Consider the following 19,653-nt stretch of genomic DNA (forward strand, 5'->3'; position numbering starts at 1 on the left):
CATTTTACGTTTCCGAGGATAGTAGGCGGGGCCAGGTACGTACGTTCTGTTAGAGCAGAGCTACAGATTAAAAATGTCCAAGGCGAAGCGGTCAGAAGTCTGGCTGTACTTCACAGCAAAATATGCAAACTCAGCAGCCTGCAACAAGTGCTTTAAGCTGATACTGTGATACTGTCAAAGGAGGTAACACCAAGAATCCGATTAAACAGCTGGCGACGCATCGCGTTTTTTTTTAAAAGCCGAGAAATGCGCTGTATTTGATAGCTTGCTGCGAGACCTCACACCGTGCACGTTGGGTGGGTTGCCAGTTATCGGACCCGGAGCAACATCCCCCAAAAACCCGAAGAATAGAGTCCTGGCCCCTAGCCCTGCCAGTGTAGCAGAAATGATGAGGATGATGATGCAGCAGCAGCCGTTCTTCTCTGCATGAGTAGCTTAATGTTGTTCGTGTGTAATTTACGTTGAGTAGGCTAACCACGTTATTACATTAATGCATGTAAGGTGAACTAGCAAACATCATCATAGCTACATGCGGCTGTCTTCTTGTTTGATGGCAGATACTCCCTTCACCCTGGCCAAAAAGGCTAAAATGACCAAAGAAAAAGTGGGAAACAGTTAAACATGAGAGGTTTTTGGACAAAGTTTGTGTTTTTTCCATTGTTTAAGCACTGCTTCCAGCCAAGAGTGATGCCATATATGTAGGGTTGCCAACCGTCCCTTAAAAAACGGAATCGTCCCGTATTTAGAAACAAAAGTACACGTCCCGTATTGAGCTAATAAGGGACGCACTTTGTCCCGTAATCCAGTGAGAATCAAAAGTAGTCTATAACTTTTAATGGAATTAACGCTTTGTTTGAAAACACAATTCCCAGCCCCTCTCCTGCTTTGTGACCAATGAGCTGACAGCACACTTATGACAATTCGAGTATGACAATTCAGATTACCGCTCATCTCATTGGTCGAGGAAAGGTCGCTTACGGAGAAAATACCGGAAGACAACAGATGACCACAACAAGAAGCATGGCCAACAGGGAAACAAACGCCGACACTGCGGTGCAAGTCTCGGACGACAGTACACCTAAAGCTGGGCAGACACTGTGCGATTTTTTCAGTCACGTTATTCAGCTCCTGCTCAAACTGCACGATTGACTCGCAGGGGTTAGAAGTTGGTAGGTCACGATGCAGGGTCTCACACTATACCACCCGATGCTCTGATGCGACCTGAGTGCTCACACTGTGCCTCCATAAAATGAAGGTTATAACAGAAAATCTGTCGCTCGCTCTCCCTCTGTCTTTCACTCACACAGACACGCACACCACCATCAACTTTGCTAAATTGCTAATGAAAAACATTGATCAGGCAGCTGTGATTAAGCAGCAGTGTAAATCCAACTATTTTCACGGTTGTTGTGGTCGTGATCATTTTGTGAGGCCACATGGAAAAGGCTCGGATGAGCTTTCCAAAGTTCTACAAGTTGTGCCTCCATCGCTTGTGTCCAGATCACACGCTGCACAGCCGAGCTGCACCGTCTTTTTCACCGACGTTTACCTGTTTGCGCGTGAGCAGTGTGAGCGGCTCACGAGCGATTGATGATCGGGAGCTGCTCGAGGTGTTAATCGCTTCTCGTTACCCCACGTATACTACACGATGCACGATGAAGGCCAAAATCGGGCCGATCACCAAATCGGTCGCACGACTCATAAATCGTCTCAAAATGGGCCAAAAATCGCACAGTGTAAGCCCAGCATTAGAGCAGCAATGTTTGTTCGCCCAGAGAAAGAAAAAAAGGCTGCGTAAGATAAGATAACCTTTATTAGTCCCACACGTGGGAAATTTGTTTTGTCACAGCAGGAAGTGGACAGTGCAAAAGTTATGACGCAAAAATTAGAATACAATAAGAATAAATACAGGGAGGAATGGGAAAAGGAAACCACTGGGCTGGGAACATGCACGATAACACCTATAAAGCGCACTGCACTGTGTGCCGGCGCACTTTTTCCATAGGCATGCTTCTAGTGGTGGGCACATGAAGAACATGAGGGGCGTGAAAGCTCGGGGAACCCTCAACCATTTTTTTGTCCACCAGGCCACGGCAGAAGCAGATATGGTATGTAAACACTGGTTTATTTTTTAAACCCTCTGGTTAAGGTTAATATGGGCATGTGCAGTGAATATCAGCGCTATGTGGCCAGAAGTGTGATAATATAATTTATTTTGTGTAATAAACAACTGCAAGGATAGATGATTACAACAAATAGATCACTAATACATAAAAGTAATACATAGATTAATAATGATGATGAGTTATGATGCGTAATCATGGGAACAAGCGGGTTTACAAACAGGAGCAGCTGATTAGCATTAGAAAAGCTGAAATAATACCTCAACTGAAGCCAATTGTACTAAATGCACTATATGTGCACTGTTACAAGAATATTTTTGTTGTATTGCTTTCTATTAATTTATATAATTTTAAGTTAAGCAGGGCAGAGTTCTTTTAAAGAAAGATTTACTTATATTCTCAAAAGTTAAGCATGACAGGCTTCTGTTTAAGAAAGAGACCTGTTTTACTGTGTTAATGTTGTCATTTTGAGCTAAAAATAAATGGCTAAATGATCATTTGTTTCCCATATGGTCATATCACAAAGAATATGCATCTGCTTAAATCAAATTCAAGTCAAATGGTTAAAAAAATAATTTCACACACAAAAAAAAGAGCTACCACACTGGGAAGGGTGAAGACAACTGGGTTGCCCGGCCCTGGCCACGAGGTGTCCCTTATTTATTTTTCAGGGAGTTGGCAACCCTACATTTAATCGAATCGAGTAACTTTAATCTCAGCCAAAACGATTTACTCACGAACAAGTAAAACACTGGAAAAGCCAAACAAGAACATTTTGAAGTTATCGAAGTGACTTATATATCCTGTTTAACCCGAGTAGCGAAAGACCGCGGGGGGTTGAAAACGATGTGCCGGGAGTCCGGTGTTCTCGCCGTCTCAGAGATTTGAAGTTTACACAGCTACATTCTCGCCTGAAAATAGTTTAAAAGTTTATTCACGCGCTATGAATTCTGCCATATGTTTTTTCAATTTTGTTGTCTGGGTTGAAAATCGGGAGAAATTCGGGAGAATGGTGGCTCCGGGAGATTTTCAGGAGGGGCACTGAAATTCGGGAGGGTTGGCATGTATGAGACGGTTCACCAAATATGTGGCCCGCGAACTGTGGTGAGGACACAGACTCAACCATGCAGTGCTGAAGTTTGTCCGTAAAAGAGCTCTCACCCTGTTTAAACCACTAATGAGAGAGACAGTAGATGGAGAAGTCCTCCTGTGAAAAGTTGTCCGTTCATAAAGTGTGTCAGTATTTTATAAGGATGCCATGTTTCTGTATCATCTCTCTCCTGTCAGAGCCTCTTCCAAACATCAGCCTGTTTAATGCTCTCATATCTTCAACATCTAGAGTAAATTATACTGCACAGTTTTCTCTCCAATAAAAGAATATTTACTGCATGAGTCTGTTTTCCATTTTATCTGAAACATTCAAGGAGATCTTTTACTGTATTTTGGTGATATTGCCCTTAAATCTGACTAAAGCTTTCATACAGTGGTGATCACGGACATAACTCTGAGATCAGTCTGACTGAACTCTGAAAATCACTGAGTGTTATTTCACAGAACCATAATTAGATTAACTCAAACGGAAACACGCGGTGTTAAACAGTAGTATAATTATCATTAACTGTCAAAGTAAGTGCGTATTTTGCTTGTTTCCGTTTCCATCAAAAATCGAATTAATTAATAATTGTTTGATTTGTGTTGATGAAGGCCTGCCTCCTTCTCCTCACAGTCACTTTTTACGAGACCATGAGTGTGTTTCATTTTTTGTTCTGTCAGTCTTGGATGTGACTCCTGAAAAGAGATTCACCATGATTCTGGTTCTCCTTTCACAGTCAGTACTGCTGGTTTCTCTCTCAGACTGACTGAAGATGAGTGATCTGGAGTCTCCAGGATCCAGCCGTCTGTCTGTGACAGACACAAAGTAAGATACTGTCTCTAATGTACACGAAGGAAATAGAGAACATAGGTGAAATCAGTATGTAGAAACAATTACAAGTTTAAAAGGACAAGTAAGATTGAGTGGGAGAGGACTGGTTTAACAGGCTGTGAGGCTCCTGAACTCTCTGCCCCCCTCTCACGGACAATAACCATATCCAACTTCTTAATAGCAATGAACTGGTCTGCATTGGTGCATCATATCTTTATTCTCTTCCCCCTCCTGCCCCCCCCCCCCCCCCTCTTTCTTAAATAGATAACTATCATATCTGATATCATATCTCACAGTACAATAATATTGAATGGGTTGCATTGTTGTATTTTGTCATGTTTCTCAGGTCTTTGTCTGAATTTCTACGAACATTATTGCTAAGGATTGTCTTATTGCATTGGAGTCACACTGGGTTAAATATGTACACTTGGGTTTTAAGGGGTATTTATTTATTATTTTCTTCTTTTTTTTGGGTTGTATGGAAGCCCCAAACGCAATTTCATTGTTCTTGACAATGACAATAAATAAATAAATACTAAATACTAAGAAGAGAAAATTCCACAGTATCCGTGCAAAAAGTTTCACTTTGAAATCTTTAAAAGAATGTGGACAAACAGGTGGACTTGGTGTCAGTGGAGTTTACTCCTGGAAGTTTGAGATTATGATGATTATTACTTCAAAAACACCTGTACAGACGTTTATCAGTCATTCCATACCAGCGCAGTGCCAAGTAACACTTTGAGGTGACTGGAGCTTTATATATAAAATGAATGCAGTCCGATCAGTTTATGAGAATAGTCAAAGTGACTTTGGTAATATTAGTTGCCAATTTTTAGTTGGTATTGGTTTGTAAGATTAGTTTAAAATGAAGACTTCATTTTAACTGAATTTTGTTACGTCTCAAGAATTTGGACGTTTAGCCTTAAGGACAAACCTAAGGAGGAGGTTGGACTTTAGAGTTGAGCCCAGAGATGTACGGCTGAGTGAGGGGCTACTTTTTGTCATCAAACTAAAAAGAAATAAAATGTAGGCTTAGAAGACACGGTTGGTTGTTTGGTTCAGCATCTCTGAATATCTTCAGAGCTGTAGAGGCTTCAGAATGTAGAAGTTTGGATGGAAACTCCAAATACTTGAAGCCCACAAGATGCATCTTTAAAAAGTCAAAAAGAAGCGAAGAATTGCTGTCGCTAAAACCAAAATAACATTTATAACAACAACAAAAGTGTATGATTTGGTAATATGATTGGAATGGAACAAATGGATTCTGAAAATCAGAGATTGAGTTTCCAAGTGAATAATGCAGCTGAAAAACTTTCCTGTTATATGAAGACTTTTAACCTGTAGTTCAGTATTGATCTGCCACAGTCAGCGAACAAAACTGCCAAAAAGGAAAAAGACATTAAGATCCTCAAAAGCTTGGCATAATATAGTCATACATTTTCACCTGAATACATCTGCCCTGTGCAAATCCGTTTCAAAGGCCTTTGCAGCTAATAATGGTCAATATATTAATTTAAAGAACACAGAAAAACAGCTGGTTCTTTTTCAGGGTTTCATAGCTTTTTTGTGTAGAATGCCAAGCTTTAATATTATAGAGATTTGCAAGTATCTACAAAGCATGATATGATGTGAAGTTCAACATCTGGGACATGTGTCCCGCTATGCATTGCAGAAAATGACTCAATCTCTTAGTACAGCAAACAAACAATGCAGGAGGGCGGGAAAATAATGGTCTCCTCTGCCGTGGCATCAGAAGTTGAGAATTGACGGGACAAAGTGTTGGGTTTCTCGTTTTGGGTTGCCGGGTCTATAGATCATAACACAGTTGAACCAAGCAAAGGCGAGGGCCCACCTGGTTTGTCTTGAGTGGCTGCTGTGAGATATGCAAGATGCTTGTGGTCAGTCAAATGATGAACAATGAGCAGGTGTTCTGCTCCCTCCCGCCAGCTAGCAGTTCCACTTCTCCCACGTCATAGTTTTGCTCAGTTCGAGAAAGACAGCAGAAGGGAAAAAGCTGCATTTTCCCTTCCTTGTTCTGGAACAAGATGAACTCCATCAACGATAAATTGTTGGGTGGTCACACACAGCTGACTGCAGCTTTCCAGTCTTATAAACAGTACATTTGTACAATGACTGAAACCAGCCCACTGGCTGTGACGTCAGTTCCTTGATCATGAATATGCAAATTGTCATGACCATTGATCAACAATCATTGATCAAAGACCATTGATCGTGGAATAATCTTCCACACTGCACCTAACGTGACAAACTGAAAGCAGTCATTGGGTGGGAAACCTTGAGGAGAACACTTTTGACCTTAGAGAAGAGCTCTGCATAGAAAAGGATCAGGTTTGAACTTAGTTTGTGCAGCTGTACCTTTAACTAAGGCAAGTTCCTGCATCAACTCGTCCTGTTGTCTTTTTGAACTGTGCTTCACTATTCACTACAGATGAATGCACTGTAAACACCTGCGTGTGAGTCACTTTGGTCACTTTGACAGTTGCACTGGTAATAATAATTTTCCCTTTGTGTCCTCAGAGAGAACAGTGATGTTGGTGTGGAGGAGGAGGAGCAGTTGTCCTGCTGTGCTTTGGGTCAAGATGTCTCAGAGGATTCAGTCGCTACCAGTTGTGGCATCTCTGTCCAAAGTAAGAGTCGGTATCCGTGTGCTGATGAACACATTTTTGAAAACTTGACTTCTTGTTTTGTAGGTGCATGAAAAAGATTTCATTCGATTTTTTATGGTATAGGTTTTTTTCCTGTTTTACTTTGAATGTTGTTTCCTTTCATGTCTCACGTTAGTTTTACTTCCTGTCTTAATTATTTTTCACCTGGTTTGCTAAAGTTCAGCTGTCATGTTCCCCACCTGCTCACAATATCAGGCAATCCTCAATATATACTACTCAAAACAATCAGAGGAACACACTGAAAACATAATGGCTCTCGCGCGGAGAAAAACATGCTGGAGATCAATACTGATGCAAACTGGGTGATGTGTTAGAAACGAAAGGATTCAATTGTTTGTTGGAAATAAATGATCAAAATACTGGATACTGGCTGAATCCAAATACAAACAGAAAATCAGAGTAAAAAACGCTGCAGCAGGCTTTTCCATTTGGCTCTGATTTCATAGCAGCAGCTCAAAATGAAATAGTTTGTATGGCTGCGTGTGCTGCTGGGCCAAAAGTTTAGCTGGTCATTTGTAGATTTTTAGATGAAATAAAAAACAAAAAAAACACTCAACAAAAGATCATCTAAAGAAGAGCAGAGTTCATGTACACACTTTATTAAGCAGCTACTGTACAACAAGAACAGAATCATGTAAATGGCCAAACAACAGCAACAGTAATCCCAGGGTGTAGCACAGCAGGCAAAGAGACGCAGTAGCACAGAGAGAGTAAAGGATCACATGGAGAACAAATGGAGCGCGCTCACGAGCCCTCTCTTCGTACAGAGCCAGAAACGTCTGACCCACAGAGCTCACTAAGACGACAATAACTCGTTTTTCCCACACAGATTACATATAACATCACACTGAATGAAATTACATGTAGCAGATTACATGAACTATATAAGATGAGGATTCGCGTATTAAGCATATTCAGAACTATTTCCTTCCATTATTTTCTTGGGTTAACAGTTTTTGTTGCTTTTCTGCTATCGCTTAAATTTTATTCATATAGCACCAAGTCACAACAGCCACCTTAAGGCACTTTATAGTGTTAGGTAAAGCCTCAGTAATAAAGCCTCAGACAACTCCCTACGAGCAACGACTTGGAGACATTAAGAAAGAAGAACTCTCTCTTTGTACAGTCGAAAACTGAGACGGAACCAGGTTCAGTGACGGGCCGCCATCCACCACGACTGGTTGGAATGAGGGGAGGAGGGCAGGATAAAACCTGCAGGCTGAGAGCAAAGTGCTCCATCTATCTGATATGATACTGTGAGGCCTCTCAGATAAGATGGGGCTGTTTTATTATGGCCCTTTTTATGTGAGAAGCATTTTGAATTCAGCTCTGGATTTAACAGGGAGCCAATGATGTGAAGCCAGTATGAGGGGGATTTTCCCTCCTCTTAAAATGTCTCATTAGGAACATTTTTAACAGTTGCTTCTTGTCTCTGCTGTGACAAAAAAAAGGTTCTGATTATGAATCAAAATGTTTTAAATAAGTCACACACTGGTTATAACTTAATGCCGAAAATGTCATGTTACACGATTTACTATTTTCTGAAGCTTATTTACAATTTACAATGCTTAACACCATTCCCATCCCTCCCGTCAAAAGATAAAAGTCTGTTTTTCATGCAGTTTCACACACTAAAGACATTTCATTCTTTTTGGTTTCTTGTTGTCAATCAGCAGATGCGAGTCTGGAAGAGGTTTTAGAAGAATATAAGACCAGTCTGAGGAGGAGGTTTGAAAGTGTGACTGAAGAAACTGATAATACAGGAAGTGGAACCCTCCCGAACAGGATCTACACTGAGCTCTACATCACAGAGGGACAGAATGAAGACGTTCATAACCAACATGAGGTGATGCAGCTGGAGACAGCTTCCAAGATGGAGGCTCTTGATGACATTACAGTCAGGTGTCACGACACCTTTAAAGCCTTACCTGACCAACAGAGACCCATCAGAGTGGTTCTGACCAACAGCGTCGCTGATCAGAGACGAGCAGTACAGTCTTCTGGAGCTGCTCCATGTTTTCCATCCAACATTACAGAAGGTCACAGCAGAGAAGCTCGCTGTCTGTAAACTTTTGTTCATCTTTGACGGCCTGGATGAAAGCAGACTTGGATCATTGGATTTCACCAACGGGAAGCTGCTGTCTGATGTCACAGAGAAGTCATCAGTCAGCCAGCTGCTGACAAACCTCATCCAGGGGAATCTGCTTCCCTCGGCTCTCGTCTGGATAACTCCCCGACCTGCAGCAGCCAATCAGATCCCTCCTAGACGTGTTGACAGGGTAACAGAAGTACGAGGCTTCACTGATGCCCAGAAGGAGGAGTACTTCAGGAGGAGATTCAGTGATGAAGAGCTGTCCAGAATCATCTCCCACATGAAGACATCCAGGAGCCTCCACATCATGTGTAGAATCCCAGTCTTCTGCTGGATCACTGCTACAGTTCTGGAGCACATGTTGACTACAGAGCAGAGAGGAGAGCTGCCCAAGACCCTGACTGACATGTACTCACACTTCTTGTTGGTTCAGATGAAGAAGGGGAACAAACATGTGGGGGGACATGAAACAAGTGAGATGGCTGAAAGGAAATTTCTTCTGAATCTGGGGAGGCTGGCATTTAAACATCTGGAAAAAGGAAACACCTTCTTCTACCAAGAAGACCTAGATCAGTGTGGTCTGGATGCTACAGAGGCCTTGTTGCACACAGAAGTTTATACGGAGCTCTTTAAACAGTGTTTGTTAATCTTGAAGGTGGCTTTTATTTGTGATTCAGGTCTCAATGTCTCTTTGTGTATACTTATATGCAGAAGTAACACAAAAGAAGAAGTGGGAGCTGGCCTGACACCAGTAACTGACTTCCAGTGAAAGCTTTGGCTAATAATATTTTTTAGCGAACATTTTTCTTGTAAAACAAAGGGGGGCCTAGCAAAAAAGGTTTGGGAACCACTGCTCTACAAGGTTGGCGAAATAAAAAAAAATGTATTAACATTTTTTTATTTGGACTTTTATTAGTCCAAATTTTTTTATTTGGACTAAAAAAAATGTTCGAAGTGGACTAGGTGCTAATTTTCAGATGTCAGGTCTACATCTAGAATCAAAATGAGCACATACATAAACAACCAAAGTGAAGCATTAAGACAAAACATAGTAACGTCAAACAGCGTCCACACATTTTGCCACAAATACATGCAAAACAACTAAATTGGGCCACAAAAGTGATGTAAATTGACCAAACTAAGACACAAATCAGACAAAAACAGATGCAGGATGATCACAAACAGACACGTCGGCTACAAACTGATGCAAAATGACTAAAATCACACGTGTAACACTTTCTACATATTTGACAACAGAAGAAAAACACAAACAAACTTGGAATGCATTTTTAATTTGGATTTTTTTTATTTCATGCCGAATTAGATATTTTAAAAATCAAGCCAAAGTCTCCTCCCTGTTTGTACTGTAAGGTCAAAGCCCTACTGTACTACAGAGAACCCCAACAATCAAATGATCCCCCTCTGAGCAAGCACGAGGCGACTGTGGGGAAGAAAAACTCCCTTTAACAGGAAGAAACTTCCAACGGAACCGGGCTCAGAAGGGACGGCCATCCGCTGCGACCGGTTGGGGGGATGGAAATCAAAAGGAGACGAGATGGCGTGAACTACAGTTCTAAAATTTGGATTTGAGGGCTGATCCCAAAATTTTATGGTGATGCTTTTAAAAAAAGGATTTGGTGCTAAAAGTCTGCTTCAAGATTTTAAAAGAAGCAGGGCAGTGGGAAAAGCCAAAATGGTCATTTTAATGATCTCTGGCTTTAGTGAACCACCTGAAGGGTTTTAGCAATGTTTTTCCCACCGCAGAAAAAAACCTGGATATTTTGGACGTCTTTGGGGGACCCGGGATGACTCCGAGAGTGATTTTTAGATGTCTAATCAGAGCCTCATCAAAAGATGAATCATTTGCCATCAAAGCCTTTAAGACATTGTCTGGGGAGCCAAACTCCTTGATGAGGCGTTTGGCTATTTTCTTGATGAACTTTGTCTTGTCATTTGTCAGACTTGTGGCAGACGCTGTGCTGCTGAGTTCAGGCTGCATTAGATTGCTCAGACGATTGATGACCGTGTCTATTTCTTTTGTAGTAGTTGCGATCCGAGCAGCAAACTTTTGGGTCTCAGGTTTAGATTTATAGATGACTCTCATGATAAGGAGCAACGCAAGGTCATTGTAAATTTTCTCAACATCAGAAGATGAACCTGACACAGAATCCATCTCTGATATTTTGGAGGAATCTTTGAGAGAGTGTTTCAGGCTCAAGGCTCCAGATGATTTATCTGGAGAAATGCTCCCAGGTTGTGGCATTTGAGGTGACTTGTCAGATGCCACAGAGCATTTATCTGGAGAAATGCTCCCAGGTTTTGGTGTTGGAAGTGATGCACCAGATTCTTTTCCTCTGCCATCTGAATCAGGGCTTTTTTCCTGTGTTGTGGTCTGTGTTCTTTTAATAAAGTTGTGGATGTCTTCCAGGGCCCCAGAAATCTTGTCCATTTGAATCATTTGATCTTTCTCTTCATTGCAGAAGAGTAAAAGCTTCTGCAAAAACCTTTCTACTGTGTCATCTATGAGGACATAGAGGACTTCAGCAGAAATGCGACGCTTTGAGCCCTGTACTGATTTCGGAGTCCTGGAGATGACCGTGTCTGAGAGGGACCTACCCATTAGAGGTATGGGGATTTGATAGCCTCGATCCACCGTAAGTAGATCAAACAGGTTTGCCACTAAGTCCTCCGTAAAATTCCTGATATGCCCACTATTTTTAAAGTCCCCCAAGGTCTTATCGATGAGGAAGAGTTCTTCTTTCTTTGTTAATTTGTCAAATAACTGATTAACGTCTGATCTAATGACGTTAAAGTCGACTGAAGAAGAACGTTTAATTGCGGTTCCCAGGCTTGCCGTATGTGGAGAAGGGGAGCGATGAGCCTCTGTACTCTGGGGAGCAGCCGTTTCAGGTACTGACCCTGGGAGAATGAAAACTATACTTTCATTGGAGGGCGCAGTTTCCTTCTTGGGGTGGCTGCAAATGTTTTGTAGACAAACAAAATGTTTCCTGTTTGCCTTTATTCTTTTTTTCAGCTCTGTTTTCATTTTTTCAAATTGTTTTTTTGCAAACATGGAAAAGTTGTGTTTGCGTGCTTTGAGCCTGGCGTGTGAGGTGGATGGCACACATTTGGAGAAGAAGTGTCTCACCTTGTGGATAATTAAGCCTGCATTAAAGGCAGGTTTGGGTAAGTTACATTTCTCACAGAGCTCTTCACTGCTTGAATCCATGTTAGCAAGTATCTCACCTACGATGTCAGCTGCAACCATTTCTACTGGGGTTGGAGCCTGGATACTTTGTGTTTCTGCAGTGGGTTTTATTTTGCTTTGTGCTGTTAGAGCTGATTCTTCTGGGAGCTCATCTTTATCTTTTCCTGTCATCTCTCCATCTGAGCTCCTTGTTGACAGAATAACAGAAATCTCTGCGATTGCTGATTGCACTGATATTTTTGAACCAGTACGTTCTGTACTGGAATGAGACCCATTTGTCCCACACTGGCAGCGCAGCTTACATGCTGCATACCTTTTCAGGCATGAGGCAGCGCAACAAACCATGCGGTGTAGTTTCTTAATACTACTAAATTTGCCGCTAACATAAACGGCAGGGTCTACTGGGAAATCGGGGCTTTTTTCAATCAGTGCAATGGTTGAGCTGACCTTTTCTGAGATCTCTTCCTCAACCATCAGCGTCAGCTTGTCAGCGCTCTTATCTTGCTGTTTTGAGACATTAAGAGCGCCGGCGATGGCAGCTGAGATCGAGTCTCCGAGGGACACCCTTATTTTCCCCTCATCCATAAACTCTTCCCTTATCATGGGTTCCTGAATAACAGGAAGGGCTATTTCCAGGATGCTGGCAGAGGCGATCTGAATGATTTCAGAAATCATATCAGCGAGCACGGCATGGATGCTGGAGTCGCATTTTCCATTTTCTATAATGCTCCACTGAACTTCAGAGAGCCTTTCAAAGCACCTGTTGATTGGCGGGATAATCTGGTCTGGTGTGACCACGATTGAATTTTCGTTGATGGTTTCCATTGTTGTGTCACAAATTAGATTTTCTCCGTTTGAGCGTGTGAGAATTTTCTTGTATTACAGAGCGCCGACTGCTGAACGTTTTGCAAACAGATGAGCATCGAGTTCTGATTTTTCTGTCTGAGAGCCGTTATTTATAGGCTCGGTTGTCTGTGACGTTACTGACAGACCAGCGCGAACGCCTTTGATCTGCCAGTGACGTCACAAGAAACGCACGCGGAGAGGCGGCGTTCCTTGCGCGCTCTCACAGATTTGAATGACGCTTTGGAGTAGTGATGGGATTTCCGGATCTTTTTAGAGATCCGGCTCTTTCGGTTCGGCTCACTAAAAAGAGCCGGCTCTTTCGGCTCCGAACCGGCTCTTCAGGTTGTTTTGTTGCTTTAATTAATTTATTATTAACAATAATATAAAATTATGCACAAAAGGAATTACTAACGTAAAAAGTGGTTTTATTTATATATGTTTATATATAAATATATGCGGTGGCCCCTAGAGACAAAACACGTACAAACTCCAAAACACATTTCTAGCATGAACTGAACTTCCAAAGCAGAGCTACTAGATCACTTAAATTACACAATTGAAAGCATGTGTGTATTGTTTGTGTATTTATACACAGGCACTCATATATATATTCAAATAATTTAAAAAAAAGTTCATTTACCTGTTATTACCACACACCAAATCCGGTCGTTGGTACTTGCTGGCTTGTGTAGCCACAAGATAACAAAGGCTCAACACTGCGCCCAGCATCCTGGAGCACTTCTGTTGTCTTTTGTACGTGTTTTGAGTTTTTATGTGCTTCTGAGTTTTTATATGCTTCTGAGTTTTTACGTGCTTCGGAGTTTGTACGTGTTTTTACGTGTTTTGGCGTTTTTACGTGTTTTGGAGTTTGTACGTGTTTTTACGTGTTTTGGAGTTTTTACGTGTTTTGGAGTTTGTACGTGTTTTTACGTGTTTTGGAGTTTTTACGTGTTTTGGAGTTTGTACGTGTTTTTACGTGTTTTGGAGTTTGTACATGCTTCAGAGTTCGTACGTGATTTGAAGTTTGTATGTGCTTTGTCTCTAGGGGCCACCGTAAATATACTTTTATTTATTCACTCCACATAAAATGTAATAAATAAATCATATAATACAAAAATCAACTATTCACATTTCAAGTTTTAACTATTTAAATTTTCAGCTTTTTCCTTTCACAAATTTAAAGTGAAAAGAACACAAAACACTGCAAACCACAACACAATTAAATATAAATTATAATATGAAAACTAAAAGAACATGCATATTCTCTGTCATATGGACCTGCATGAATAAACTTTCTCAATCCTTTATCATCTGCAACCGAAAATAGTTGTGGATGATTACTATACCTTTCTAATGTTGTTGTCCCTGCCTCTCTTTCTCTCTCTCTGGCTCTGTTCCTGTGCTACTGAGTGTAACTACCGCCCCTCCCCCTCTGCCCAGCGTAAAGCACAAGGCTCGCGTGCAGAGTGAAGCGGAAAAAAAGTGCGAGAGAGAGGCTGAGAGAAAGAAAAAAAAAAAAACCCACGTGACGGCTCGCGATAAGGAGCCGGCTCGCGTCGTTCACGTCAAAGAGCCGGCTCTAAGAGCCATTTCGTTCGCGAACGACCCATCACTACTTTGGAGTTGACGGCACGCCGCAATGCATTGTGGGAGCCCGGCACCATTTTCGGGGTCTACGAATCAAAACAAACACGCTGTGTTGGAACGACGATTACAAGATGCTTATAAGCAGTTCCTGACCCACCAGGATTCATTGGAATCATAGGTTGGAGGACGTTTTGGGGAAATGGCCGACTGTCGAAGCGGAGAAGAAATAAACTCTTAAAAGTTAGTTCTGGGTTTTTATCCCACTTCATATATACACCAGGACACATGTTAGCATAATGAAAGAATTGTAGAATTAGGTGGAGTCAACAACAACAGCATAGTGCAGTCATATCACAAATGTTAGCATAATGAAAAAGTCCTACAAAGTCAAATTTAGCTAGCCTTCGGCTAAGTTACGTGACGTTAGTGATATCGCCACTTAACGCGGCTCTTTGGTCGGTTAGTTAGTTTAGGTTTGTGCCGAAGCTGGGTCTGTTTGTCAGTGTGAAGCCAAACGTGCTTTAACGTTTTAGGAAACACCGAGCAGACGGCTCATACTTGCCAACATTCAAAGGGCTGTTGGGGGGGGGGGGGGGGGGCAAATATATTTTACAGTGTTTATTTATTCGACAAAATACGTTAAATGTCACCGTTATTATTGGCTGGCCGGAAACAGCGGGGGTGTCCAAATTCAGAGGCTGCTTCCACCTGAGGACCCGCCTTCGCGGTCTAAAGAAAGCCGCGTAGTACGTCACGAGCTCCCTCGGTGGAGTGAAACTGCGTCTGCTCCTTGCTGTCTAAAATATAACCGGGCGCTGGCGTCAATTCTCCACCGTCTCACACTTTGTTTAATCAGTTTTCTGTTTGACGTTTATTCAGCTTTGTGAAAACCCCAGAGGACCCCTCCCGAGGGATTAATAAAGTTACATTTAATTAGGGTTGCCAACCGTCCCTTAAAAAACGGAATCGTCCCGTATTTAGAAACAAAAGTACACGTCCCGTATTGAGCTAATAAGGGACGCACTTTGTCCCGTAATCCAGTGAGAATCAAAAGTAGTCTATAAATGTTTATGGAATTAACACTTTGTTTGAAAACATAATTCCCAGCCCCTCTCCTGCTTTGTGACCAATGAGCTGACAGCACACTTATGACAATTCGAGTATGACAATTCAGATTACCGCTCATCTCATTGGTCGAGGAAAGGTCGCTTACGGAGAAAATACCGGAAGACAACAGATGACCACAACAAGAAGCATGGCCAACAGGGAAACAAACGCCGACACTGCGGTGCAAGTCTCGGACGACAGTACACCTAAAGCTGGGCAGACACTGTGCGATTTTTTCAGTGATGTTATTCAGCTCCTGCTCAAACTGCACGATTGACTCGCAGGGGTTAGAAGTTGGTAGGTCACGATGCAGGGTCTCACACTATACCACCCGATGCTCTGATGCGACCTGAGTGCTCACACTGTGCCTCCATAAAATGAAGGTTATAACAGAAAATCTGTCGCTCCCTCTCCCTCTCTGTCTTTCACTCACACAGACACACCACCACCATCAACTTTGCTAAATTGCTAATGAAAAACATTGATCAGGCAGCTGTGATTAAGCAGCAGTGTAAATCCAACTATTTTCACGGTTGTTGTGGTCGTGATAATTTTGTGATGCCACATCGAAAAGGCTCGGATGAGCTTTCCAAAGTTCTACAAGTTGTGCCTCCATCGCTTGTGTCCAGATCACACGCTGCACAGCCGAGCTGCACCGTCTTTTTCACCGACGTTTACCTGTTTGCGCGTGAGCAGTGTGAGCGGCTCACGAGCGATTGATGATCGGGAGCTGCTCGAGGTGTTAATCGCTTCTCGTTACCCCACGTATACTACACGATGCACGATGAAGGCCGATCACCAAATCGGTCGCACGACTCATAAATCGTCTCAAAATGGGCCAAAAATCGCACAGTGTAAGCCCAGCATTAGAGCAGCAATGTTTGTTCGCCCAGAGAAAGAAAAAAAGGCTGCGTAAGATAAGATAACCTTTATTAGTCCCACACGTGGGAAATTTGTTTTGTCACAGCAGGAAGTGGACAGTGCAAAAGTTATGACGCAAAAATTAGAATACAATAAGAATAAATACAGGGAGGAATGGGAAAAGGAAACCACTGGGCTGGGAACATGCACGATAACACCTATAAAGCGCACTGCACTGTGTGCCGGCGCACTTTTTCCATAGGCATGCTTCTAGTGGTGGGCACATGAAGAACATGAGGGGCGTGAAAGCTCGGGGAACCCTCAACCATTTTTTTGTCCACCAGGCCACGGCAGAAGCAGATATGGTATGTAAACACTGGTTTATTTTTTAAACCCTCTGGTTAAGGTTAATATGGGCATGTGCAGTGAATATCAGCGCTATGTGGCCAGAAGTGTGATAATATAATTTATTTTGTGTAATAAACAACTGCAAGGATAGATGATTACAACAAATAGATCACTAATACATAAAAGTAATACATAGATTAATAATGATGATGAGTTATGATGCGTAATCATGGGAACAAGCGGGTTTACAAACAGGAGCAGCTGATTAGCATTAGAAAAGCTGAAATAATACCTCAACTGAAGCCAATTGTACTAAATGCACTATATGTGCACTGTTACAAGAATATTTTTGTTGTATTGCTTTCTATTAATTTATATAATTTTAAGTTAAGCAGGGCAGAGTTCTTTTAAAGAAAGATTTACTTATATTCTCAAAAGTTAAGCATGACAGGCTTCTGTTTAAGAAAGAGACCTGTTTTACTGTGTTAATGTTGTCATTTTGAGCTAAAAATAAATGGCTAAATGATCATTTGTTTCCCATATGGTCATATCACAAAGAATATGCATCTGCTTAAATCAAATTCAAGTCAAATGGTTAAAAAAATAATTTCACACACAAAAAAAAGAGCTACCACACTGGGAAGGGTGAAGACAACTGGGTTGCCCGGCTCTGGCCACGAGGTGTCCCTTATTTATTTTTCAGGGAGTTGGCAACCCTACATATATGCCACATAGCTGCAGAAAAGGCTAACATTGTTATATTTTTACAAAAAAAACCAGCTGAACATGAGAGGTTTTTGGACAAAGTTTGTGTTCTCCATTCTTTAAGCACCGGTTCGAGCACCGTTTAAGCACCGGCACCGTTTCAAAAGTACCGATTTGGCACCGGTATCGGATAAAACCTAAACGATACCCATCCCTAGTCGTGAACCAGCTTCCTGAAAGTTGGTGGTTTTAGTGAAGCCGCGTAATGACAAGACGCTTTGGGAGCGCTGAGCTTTGTTTTTAGAACAGGCCCGGTGTTTTGGCACAACACCGAGCTGAGCGATGTAGATGGGGCCATACTCACACAAACCAAAAACTAAACACCAGTAATGTTCCCTCTAAGCTGCGCAATTGCGCACTGCTGGCACGGTCTCTGCGCACAGAAAATCTGCGTTGCGCACAAAAAAAATCTAACCTGAATTGAAATTAAAATTAATACTTTAACAATTCTGTTGTGCAGTGTTAGTCAGTAAGTGGCTGCTTCCGTATGGGATACGTGTCATCGACCTGAGCAGCCCAGTTCTCTGGGTTTTGCTTACGTCGCCGGGGAAGGGCTGCTTGCATTTAAATAAATAAAGAAATGAATAAATAAATAAAGGGACAAAAATTAAATCAAAGAAAAGGAGAGCATGGCGTAATAACACGATGAAGAGCTGTTTGATTTGCATGTAGTATAAATAAAAATAGGTGTTCACTTTTTTCTCTGCTTGGAAAATGTTTAAATAATTTCACTTGTGTCAGTTTGATTAATTTTGGTTGTTTAGGACATGACGAGGTAGTTAGTTTTATGTTTTCTGATCATGTTTCCATATCTACTAAAATTGTAATTAGGAAGTACAATTAATTGTTAGTTAGTTTAGATGTCTTTTTTTTCATTTTGTTTCCAGATTTGTTACTTGGACTGAGCTTATACACCTTTCTGTCTGTCTTTGTTTTTCTGCCTCTTTAGGGAGAAGAATTGGGACCTGTGTCTCTTGCCTCAGAAGATACAGATAATGACAACAGGGAAATACCCCATCCTTGCCCATTTGGAAAATACCGATGGAGCTTGGAGACCCTTATACCCTTCCGCTGTTCCTCACCAGAGTCAGTTTCATTGATGAAAGAGAAATTGCTAAATGTAACCTGTCTGCCAAATAAGTTACTTTCTTTGATATAGAATGTCTTCCTTGTACAGTACTCATTTGCTTTTGCTTTTTTTGTCTTGTCCAGGTCCCACGCTGTAGATAATGCAGGTTTAATATCATCTTCAGTCTTTCTGTGGATGATCCCCAAAATGTGGGCCATGTTCAAGAATGGGCTGGATACATCCGACCTACACCTGTCTCCTTTTGATGTAGCAGACATTAGCGCAAAAAGGTCTCTCTTTCTAGATTCACATTTTTCGGTTGTTGTTTAAGGCATTCGCAGAATCTAACATTTCAATGGATGATGCATTTTGTTTACAAAGGGGGTAAACAAGCATGTGGGAAAGAAACCTCAGACGAAAGAGATGATGCACAACGAGGAACAAAGAAAGGGCTTTATTAGAAATATTAAGAGGAATAGACAGAAACCCAAAGTAGGTCTGCTTGGGACATGACGCACCATTAATGTAGCTGCTGAAATTTGCACCTTGAAGATAAGTCAAAGGAATGAGGCTGACTTGTCAAAATTAAATGCTAGACAATTTTTAGTGTACATGATTTGATTGTGAGTGTTTTGCAGGCTCCAGAGGCTATGGAATGAAGAAGTGGCAAGGAGAGGCTTGGAGAATGCCTCACTGATTCGGGTGACTCTTCGTTTTCAAAGAACTAGACTGATTCTGTCCGCCCTCGTTTCCATTCTTGCCATGGTGGCGGCCTTTTTGGGGCCGGTGAGTTGTCGTCATCTGTATTTTCAGACTTTGTGACGTTCTGATGTTTGCCTAAATGTTTTATTTATTATAAATCAAATTTGACTTCAAGAAATAGTGGTTCATACTCTGTAAACAGTTTCTAATCGCTTTTTTAGAATTTCTACTCTCTGAAGTGTATCAAGCATTTTGTCTGTCCCTTCAGGCGGTCGTCGTTTATAAGATCTTAGACTACGTTTGCGACCCAGGAGAAACCAGTGGTGTTGGTTTG

At 41.7% G+C, this 19,653-nt stretch overlaps 3 protein-coding genes across 3 annotated transcripts; 2 read left to right on the plus strand and 1 right to left on the minus strand.

The window, feature by feature from the left end:
* The first annotated feature begins 904 nt into the window (after positions 1-904).
* Positions 905-8,802, plus strand: LOC146582819 (uncharacterized). Its single transcript, XM_085294192.1, has 4 exons — positions 905-2,108; positions 3,953-4,041; positions 6,586-6,695; positions 8,411-8,802. Exons 2-4 carry the CDS (start codon positions 3,989-3,991, stop codon positions 8,800-8,802), a joined length of 555 nt encoding a protein of 184 aa, XP_085150318.1. The 5' UTR covers positions 905-2,108; positions 3,953-3,988.
* Positions 8,803-10,108: 1,306 nt separating this feature from the next.
* Positions 10,109-12,950, minus strand: LOC146582820 (uncharacterized). Its single transcript, XM_085279701.1, has one exon. The coding sequence runs from the start codon at positions 12,857-12,859 to the stop codon at positions 10,529-10,531; it is 2,331 nt and encodes a 776-aa protein (XP_085135827.1). The 5' UTR covers positions 12,860-12,950; the 3' UTR covers positions 10,109-10,528.
* A 2,123-nt stretch (positions 12,951-15,073) lies between these two features.
* LOC146582821 (ATP-binding cassette sub-family C member 12-like) lies at positions 15,074-19,376 on the plus strand. Its single transcript, XM_085295209.1, has 4 exons — positions 15,074-16,800; positions 18,498-18,634; positions 18,761-18,907; positions 18,999-19,376. The coding sequence occupies exons 1-4, from the start codon at positions 16,720-16,722 to the stop codon at positions 19,003-19,005; spliced, it is 372 nt and encodes a 123-aa protein (XP_085151335.1). The 5' UTR covers positions 15,074-16,719; the 3' UTR covers positions 19,006-19,376.
* The last annotated feature ends 277 nt before the right edge of the window (positions 19,377-19,653 follow it).

The sequence above is a fragment of the Mchenga conophoros genome, linkage group LG1 (assembly GCF_057382185.1).
Source record: "Mchenga conophoros isolate Kocher_MC1m ecotype Shallow Benthic linkage group LG1, M_conophoros_male_GT1.1, whole genome shotgun sequence".
In the NCBI taxonomy this organism is placed as follows: domain Eukaryota; kingdom Metazoa; phylum Chordata; class Actinopteri; order Cichliformes; family Cichlidae; genus Mchenga; species Mchenga conophoros.